General features: G+C 46.1%; 1 protein-coding gene across 1 annotated transcript in view; it reads right to left on the reverse strand.

Annotated features, from left to right (window-relative positions):
- Positions 1–210: 210 nt before the first annotated feature.
- Positions 211–9,908, reverse strand: part of LOC120041683 (reelin-like) — an 89,179-nt gene continuing 79,481 nt past the window's right edge. The window contains exon 2 of the mRNA XM_038986546.1: positions 211–1,016. Within this exon, the coding sequence (XP_038842474.1) occupies positions 817–1,016 (200 nt within the window). The 3' untranslated portion in view covers positions 211–816. The remainder of the gene's footprint in view (positions 1,017–9,908) is intronic.

Here is a 9,908-nt window from a genome sequence, read left to right on the forward strand (position 1 = left end):
CCCCAGACTCAACCCCAGTCTACATCATCCCCAGACTCAACCCCAGTCCACATCAACCCCAGTGCACATCATCCCCAGACTCAACCCCAGTGCACATCATCCCCAGACTCAACCCCAGTCTACATCATCCCCAGACTCATCCCCAGACTCAACCCCAGACTCAACCCCAGTCCACATCATCCCCAGACTCAACCCCAGTCCACATCATCCCCAGACTCATCCCCAGACTCAACCCCAGACTCAACCCCAGACTCAACCCAGGTCCACATCATCCCCAGACTCAACCCCAGACTCAACCCCAGACTCAACCCCAGTGCACATCATCCCCAGACTCAACCCCAGTGCACATCATCCCCAGACTCAACCCCAGTCTACATCATCCCCAGACTCAACCCCAGTCCACATCAACCCCAGTGCACATCATCCCCAGACTCAACCCCAGTCTACATCATCCCCAGACTCAACCCCAGTCCACATCAACCCCAGTGCACATCATCCCCAGACTCAACCCCAGTGCACATCATCCCCAGACTCAACCCCAGTCTACATCATCCCCAAACTTAATCCCAGTCCAATCCATTGTAGCCTGTTAGATCATCTGGGCTGTTTGTGTGCTTTTGGGTCTGGTACCATCAGGGGCTGGACTGGTATCAATGGACTGGGTGAGCTTTACAGACTCTCTCACACACAGTTTTGTGGGGAATACACTGAAGTAATTTCAGTTCCTTCATCTGCATTGATCTGAAAGCAACGGGGGGATGGAAGGGATTTCACCAGTGAGTGCTGATTAAGGAATGGAAAGCTAATTCCATAGGCTCAGTAGCACAGTAGAATAGAAGGTTTGGCTTGTCTTTCATTGGCTAAACTACATGTTGTTGAGGACGCCAAGTACGGATTGGTTGACTTACCGAAGCCGAATGCAGCAGGAGCAGGGATAGGAGCAGACTGGACAGGAGTGGACGTGTAGAGACCGGTCACCAGCAGACCATCAAAATAAGTACTGGTGGAGACAGTCACTGTGGAGAGACAGAAAGAGAGAGATTTTTATTCATTTTGAAACATTCGTTCAACAGTGTGTGTATTTTTTCTTTCAACAGGTCTCCTTAACTACATACGGTAGCTAATTGCCCAGTGTGATGTTTCACTATCTGACAGAGAACGTGCCTCGCACCACCACTCCTCTCACATCTTCACTGCTGCTAACGAGACTAACGAGCCTAACGAGCATAACGACCCTCAGAACACAGGTGTTAACAAGGACTCTAGCAAGGCCGTTAGAGAGGGGAAGGTGAGAAGGAATCCCCTGAGGGAGGGTGGGGTGAGGCGAAGGGAAAGGAAGGGGGAAGGCAGGAGGGAGATAGAGAGAGTAATAAAGTGGGTGAGAGAGGTAGGAGGGAGAGAGGGGAGCAGGGAGGTAGAGAGGGATAGAGGGGAGCAGGGAGGCAGAGAGGGAGAGAGGGGAGCAGGGAGGCGAAGAGGGAGAGAGGGGAGCAGGGAGGTAGAGAGGGATAGAGGGGAGCAGGGCGGTAGAGAGGGAGAGAGGGGAGCAGGGAGGTAGAGAGGGGAGCAGGGAGGTAGAGAGGGGAGCAGGGCGGTAGAGAGGGAGAGAGGGGAGCAGGGAGGTAGAGAGGGAGAGAGGGGAGCAGGGAGGCGAAGAGGGAGAGAGGGGAGCAGGGAGGTAGAGAGGGGAGCAGGGCGGTAGAGAGGGAGAGAGGGGAGCAGGGAGGTAGAGAGGGATAGAGGGGAGCAGGGAGGTAGAGAGGGGAGCAAGGAGGTAGAGAGGGAGAGAGGGGAACAGGGAGGTAGAGAGGGATAGAGGGGAGCAGGGAGGTAGAGAGGGAGAGAGGGGAGCAGGGAGGCAGAGAGGGAGAGAGGGGAGCAGGGAGGCAGAGAGGGAGAGAGGGGAGCAGGGAGGCAGAGCGAGAGAGAGGGGAGCAGGGAGGCGAAGAGGGAGAGAGGGGAGCAGGGAGGCAGAGTGAGTGGGAAAGAGGGGAGCAGGGAGGTAGAGAGTGGGAGAGAGGGGAGCCAGAGTGGGAGAGGACATAGATGGGTGTGCAGGTGCTGGTGTAACAGTATAACTTTAGTACGTCCCCTCGCCCCGACCTCGGGCGCGAACCAGGGACCCTCTGCACACATCAACAACAGTCACCCACGAAGCATCGTTACCCATCGCTCCACAAAGGCCTCGGCCCTTGCAGAGCAAGGGGAAACCCTACTTCAAGTCTCAGAGCAAGTGACGTAACCGATTGAAACACTATTAGCGCGTACCCGCTAACTAGCTAGCCATTTCACATCCGTTACACTGGGCAGCTCCAGGGGTGGTGGTGGCACACTGTCACAGATGTTACCTGCTATCACTGGGAAGTGTCATTTCACCCAACAAGAGTAACCCTGGAGCAGGTCAAGTGGAGGTCTGAGTCACATACTGTAGAGTAACCCAACATAACGTTGTCTGATACAACCAGCCACTGTGACATACTACTAACAAGCTGGAGAAATACAGTAAATTGAATCAGCTCATCCATATTGTGTCCGTAAAATGTATGTAGTACTGTATGTATATAGTACTGTATGTATATAGTACTGTATGTATATACTACTGTATGTATATAGTACTGTATGTATATACTACTGTATGTATATAGTACTGTATGTATATACTACTATATGTATATAGTACTGTATGTATATAGTACTGTATGTATATAGTACTGCATTTGTATATAGTACTGTATGTATATAGTACTGTATGTATATACTACTGTATGTATATACTACTGTATGTATATAGTACTGTATGTATATAGTACTGTATGTATATAGTATGCATGTATATAGTACTGTATGTATATAGTACTGTATGTATATAGTATGCATGTATATAGTACTGTATGTATATAGTACTGTATGTATAAAGTATGTATGTATATAGTACTGTATGTATATAGTACTGTATGTATATAGTATGCATGTATATAGTACTGTATGTATAAAGTATGTATGTATATAGTAATGTATGTATATAGTACTGTTTGTATATAGTACTGTATGTATATAGTACTGTATGTATAAAGTATGTATGTATATAGTACTGTATGTATATAGTACTGCATGTATATAGTACTGTATGTATATAGTACTGTATGTATATAGTACTGTATGTATAAAGTATGTATGTATATAGTACTATATGTATATAGTACTGTATGTATATAGTATGCATGTATATAGTACTGCATGTATATAGTACTGTATGTATATAGTATGCATGTATATAGTACTGTATGTATAAAGTATGTATGTATATAGTACTGTATGTATATAGTACTGCTTGTATATAGTAATGTATGTATATAGTACTGTGTGTATAAAGTACTGCATGTATATAGTACTGTATGTATATAGTACTGTATGTATATAGTACTGCATGTATATAGTACGGTATGTATATAGTATGTCTGTATAGAGTATGTCTGTATATAGTATGTCTGTATAGAGTATGTCTGTATATAGTATGATATCTATATAGTACTGTATGTATATAGTATGAATGTGTATAGTATGTATATAGTACTATATCTATATAGTATGTATAAGCTGGAAGTAGAAGCCTAAGTGTTGATGTTCATTAGTTTACTCCAATTATGGGAGGGGTGGTAGGGGTAGGGGGAAATAATAAAGGAAAATATATATATATTTTAAATATATATGTGTGTGTGTGTGTGTGTGTGTGTGTGTGTGTGTGTGTGTGTGTGTGTGTGTGTGTGTGTGTGTGTATGTATGTATGTATGTATGTATGTATGTATGTATGTATGTATGTATGTATGTATATATATATATATTTACCCCCCAAAACATATGGGGGATTGGAAGTGATGCAGACAATTACATTGATGGAAGCTACAACTGCAGTATTAAAGGTGATCCTCCCCTAAAAAAAAAAATATTATAATAAATAGCATTTGAGGAGCTTATTGGCTTGTATGATTGCCATGGTGACCAACCAAACAATTCACCCCAGTGTTCCCAGTTCATCCCAATTCATTTCCTGGTCTCAGTGTGGGATCCATCCAGTCCAGGAAACCCCAGTGTTCCCCTGGGGAAGCAGGTTAGCTAGCTAATGCTTTTCTGTGTATGCCTAACTCGGAGTGACAGGACCACAGCACCACATGACTACATTACTGGAGTTGCTGTAAAACTCCACTAGTCACATGACTACATTACTGGAGTTGCTGTAAAACTCCACTAGTCACATGACTACATTACTGAAGTTACTGTAAAACTTCACTAGTCACATGACTACATTACTGGAGTTACTGTTAAACTCCACAGCACCACATGACTACATTACTGTAAAACTCCACTAGTCACATGACTACATTACTGGAGTTACTGTAAAACTTCACTAGTCACGTGACTACATTACTGGAGTTACTCTAAAACTCCACTAGTCACATGACTACATTACTGGAGTTACTGTAAAACTCCACTAGTCACATGACTACATTACTGGAGTTACTGTAAAACTCCACTAGTCACATGGCTACATTACTGGAGTTACTGTAAAACTCCACTAGTCACATGGCTACAATACTGGAGTTACTGTAAAACTCCACTAGTCACATGACTACATTACTGGAGTTACTGTAAAACTCCACTAGTCACATGACTACATTACTGGAGTTACTGTAAAACTCCACTAGTCACATGGCTACATTACTGGAGTTACTGTTAAACTCCACAGCACCACATGACTACATTACTGTAAAACTCCACTAGTCACATGACTACATTACTGGAGTTACTGTAAAACTTCACTAGTCACATGACTACATTACTGGAGTTACTCTAAAACTCCACTAGTCACATGACTACATTACTGGAGTTACTGTAAAACTTCACTAGTCACATGACTACATTACTGGAGTTACTCTAAAACTCCACTAGTCACATGACTACATTACTGGAGTTACTGTAAAACTCCACTAGTCACATGGCTACAATACTGGAGTTACTGTAAAACTCCACTAGTCACATGGCTACAATACTGGAGTTACTGTAAAACTCCACTAGCCACATGGCTACAATACTGGAGTTACTGTAAAACTCCACTAGTCACATGGCTACAATACTGGAGTTACTCTAAAACTCCACTAGTCACATGGCTACAATACTGGAGTTACTCTAAAACTCCACTAGTCACATGGCTACAATACTGGAGTTACTGTAAAACTCCACTAGTCACATGACTACAATACTGGAGTTACTGTAAAACTCCACTAGTCACATGGCTACAATACTGGAGTTACTGTAAAACTCCACTAGTCACATGACTAGAGAGTGACAGGCCCGTTGAACTACATGCCCACATCACCAGTGTAAAAACACAAGAGGACAGCTTCAGTGTAATGAAACATCACTGGACTACATGACTACAGAGTGACACGAGCACATAAATACATCAATGACATAAAACACTGCAAAAAACATAAACTAGTATAAAAAGATAACTGGTCTATGTGTTTGTGTCTGTGTCTGTGTGTGTGTGTGTCTGTCTGTCTGTCTGTCTGTCTGTCTGTCTGTCTGTCTGTCTGTCTGTCTGTCTGTCTGTCTGTCTGTCTGTCTGTCTGTCTGTCTGTCTGTCTGTCTGTCTGTCTGTCTGTCTGTCTGTCTGTCTGTCTGTTTGGATGACTGGGTGTCTGGATGACTTAGTCTCTGTCTCCAACATGTGTATTAGTCTCTGTCTGTCTCCAACATGTGTATTAGTCTCTGTCTCCAACATGTGTATTAGTCTCTGTCTGTCTCCAACATGTGTATTAGTCTCTGTCTCCAACATGTGTATTAGTCTCTGTCTCCAACATGTGTATTAGTCTCTGTCTCCAACACGTGTATTAGTCTCTGTCTCCAACATGTGTATTAGTCTCGCTCTGTCTCCAACATGTGTATTAGTCTCTGTCTGTCTCCAACATGTGTATTAGTCTCTCTCTGTCTCCAACATGTGTATTCGTCTCTGTCTCCAACATGTGTATTTGTGGTGGACTTCTCCATTAACTATTAACTATAGCTGTGTTTCTATGATCTATGATCTATGATCCATGTTGAAAGGCATACCGTGTGTGTCTGCACAGTGCTAGCCCTGTCTATCTCTTCTGTGTTTCTCTCCTCCCTGTCTATCTCCTCCTTGTCTCTCTCACACAGTATATCTCCATCCTATATCTCTCCTGCCTGTCTCTGTCTCTCTCCTCCCTCTCTCTCTTCATCTGTCAATCTCCTCTCTCTCTCTCCTCCCTGTCTCTCTCCCTCTGTCTCTCTCCTCCCTCTCTCTCTTCATCTGTCAATCTCCTCTCTCTCTCCTCCCTGTCTCTCTCTCTCCTCCATGTCTGTTTCATCTCTGTCTCTCTCCTCCCTGTCTGTCTCCTCCCTGTCTCTCTCCTCCCTGTCTCTCTCTTCCCTGTCTCTCTCCTCAACAATGCAGACTCAATAATTTATCCACCACTCCCAGTGCATTATCAGACCCTATCCTCCTCTCTCCTACCCCTCTCTCCTCCTTTCTGTTTATCCAACTCTCTCCTCCTCTCTCCTCCTCCTCTCTCCTCCTTTCTGTTTAATATCCAACCCTCTCCTCCTCTCTCTCTCTTCTCTCTCCCCTCTCTCCTCTCCTGGCTTCTAGTACTACATGTCATCTACATCCCTGCATTTTGTATGATATAGGTCTACTTTTTGTACCCTGAACCTGGAAAACGACTGGATGTGCTTTTAAACTGATGCACATCCTCAGATTCCTGTCTCTGTAACACCATGTCCCTCTATCATTATACCACCACTGACTACTGCTATTCAATATGCTGTACCTTTTCTGTGCTGTATTTATCCACTAGTTTAGTCTAGCGAGGCTCTGCATGTAACGGGTGGGGGAAAGTCCATTGTGTTTCTCAGGGAAGGAATTAGGTGCATTTCAGTGTGTGTATAGGAAAGCATTACTACATTTATCATATTCAATAGGTTCCTGTATAGCACGTCGTAAAACTCTGAGTGCGTTCAAAAAATGCTCTCACAATCACAAGTCATCATCATGCTTTATACTGAGAGAGTGTTGACGGCTTCTACTGTAGGCTGTTTTAGATACAAATAAATACATTATCTGTTCAACAGATCTGTCCTGGAGGAAAAGATTTACTGTTGTGTTCATAATATGCAATGTATTCACATAGGAGCAGGGAGACAGAGCTGTTATGATGTGATAATGTATTGATCTAGGAGCAGGGAGACAGAGCTGTTATGGTGTGATAATGTATTGATCTAGGAGCAGGGAGACAGAGCTGTTATGATGTGATAATGTATTGATCTAGGAGCAGGGAGACAGAGCTGTTATGGTGTGATAATGTATTGATCTAGGAGCAGGGAGACAGAGCTGTTATGATGTAATAATGTATTGATCTAGGAGCAGGGAGACAGAGCTGTTATGATGTGATAATGTATTGATCTAGGAGCAGGGAGAAAGAGCTGTTATGGTGTGATAATGTATTGATCTAGGAGCAGGGAGACAGAGCTGTTATGATGTAATAATGTATTGATCTAGGAGCAGGGAGACAGAGCTGTTATGATGTAATAATGTATTGATCTAGGAGCAGGGAGACAGAGCTGTAATGATGTGATAATGTATTGATCTAGGATCAGGGAGACCAAGCTGTTATGATGTGATAATGGACCACACTCTGATAAACTGTGATGCTGTTTTTCTCTTTCACACTCATTTCTACATTCTACATGTCCTGCATTCTGAGGTTATCCACTTCACTCCTTCACACTACCACACACACACACACACACACACACACACACACACACACACACACACACACACACACACACACACACACACACACACACACACACACACACACACATACACACACACACACACACACACACACACACACACACACACCTCCAGAATGCGTTACAACTATTTTCATGAGGAACAGAGAGTTACCAGAGGCCAGGGGAGATGGGAATGGAGGAATGGATGTGGATGGAGGAATGGAGGGATGGAGGAATGGAGGGATGGAGGAATGGAGGAATGGAGGGATGGAGGGATGGAGGGATGGAGGGATGGAGGAATGGATGTGGATGGAGGGATGGAGGAATGGAGGAATGGAGGAATTGATGTGGATGGAGGAATGGAGGGATGGAGGGATGGAGGGATGGAGGAATGGAGGGATGGAGGAATGGAGGAATGGAGGGATGGAGGGATGGAGGGATGGAGGGATGGAGGAATGGAGGGATGGAGGGATGGAGGAATGGAGGGATGGAGGAATGGAGGAATGGAGGGATGGAGGGATGGAGGGATGGAGGGATGGAGGAATGGATGTGGATGGAGGGATGGAGGAATGGAGGAATGGAGGGATGGAGGAATTGATGTGGATGGAGGAATGGAGGGATGGAGGGATGGAGGGATGGAGGAATGGAGGGATGGAGGGATGGAGGGATGGAGGGATGGAGGAATGGATGTGGATGGAGGAATGGAGGGATGGAGGGATGGAGGGATGGAGGAATGGAGGGATGGAGGGATGGAGGGATGGAGGGATGGAGGAATGGATGTGGATGGAGGGATGGAGGAATGGATGTGGATGGAGGGATGGAGGAATGGAGGGATGGAGGGATGGAGGGATGGAGGAATGGATGTGGATGGAGGGATGGATGTGGATGGAGGAATGGAGGAATGGAGGGATGGAGGGATGGAGGGATGGATGTGGATGGAGGGATGGAGGGAATGGAGGGATGGAGGGATGGATGTGGATGGAGGGATGGAGGAATGGAGGGATGGAGGGATGGAGGGATGGATGTGGATGGAGGGATGGAGGGATGGAGGGATGGAGGGATGGATGTGGATGGAGGGATGGAGGGATGGAGGGATGGAGGGATGGAGGAATGGATGTGGATGGAGGAATGGATGTGGATGGAGGAATGGATGTGGATGGAGGGATGGAGGGATGGAGGGATGGAGGAATGGAGGGATGGAGGGATGGATGTGGATGGAGGGGTGGAGGGATGGAGGGATGGAAGAATGGAGGGATGGAGGGATGGAGGGATGGAGGGATGGATGTGGATGGAGGGATGGAGGGATGGAGGGATGGAGGGATGGAGGAATGGAGGGATGGATGTGGATGGAGGAATGGATGTGGATGGAGTGATGGAGGGATGGAGGGATGGAGGGATGGAGGATGGAGGAATGGAGGGATGGAGGGATGGAGGATGGAGGATGGAGGAATGGAGGGATGGAGGGATGGATGTGGATGGAGGGATGGAGGGATGGAGGGATGGAGGGATGGAGGGATGGAGGAATGGATGTGGATGGAGGAATGGATGTGGATGGAGGGATGGATGTGGATGGAGGGATGGAGGGATGGAGGAATGGAGGGATGGAGGAATTGATGTGGATGGAGGGATGGAGGAATGGAGGGATGGAGGGATGGAGGGATGGAGGATGGAGGAATGGATGTGGATGGAGGAATGGATGTGGATGGAGGGATGGAGGGATGGAGGAATGGAGGGATGGAGGGATGGAGGATGGAGGAATGGAGGGATGGAGGGATGGAGGGATGGAGGAGGATGGAGGGATGGAGGGATGGAGGATGGAGGATGGAGGAATGGAGGGATGGAGGGATGGAGGGATGGAGGGATGGAGGAGGATGGAGGGATGGAGGGATGGAGGAGTGGGGTAGTGGAGTAGTAGTCCATATAGAAAAGAGCTTGGATCAACACCAATGTGTGTGTGTGTGTGTGTGTGTGTGTGTGTGTGTGTGTGTGTGTGTGTGTGTGTGTGTGTGTGTGTGTGTGTGTGTGTGTGTGTCTGTCCGAGTCCCCCGACAGGTGAATAGATAAGATCAGATCTGATTGGCTTATGA

The sequence above is a fragment of the Salvelinus namaycush genome, unplaced genomic scaffold (assembly GCF_016432855.1).
Source record: "Salvelinus namaycush isolate Seneca unplaced genomic scaffold, SaNama_1.0 Scaffold504, whole genome shotgun sequence".
NCBI classification, from domain to species: domain Eukaryota; kingdom Metazoa; phylum Chordata; class Actinopteri; order Salmoniformes; family Salmonidae; genus Salvelinus; species Salvelinus namaycush.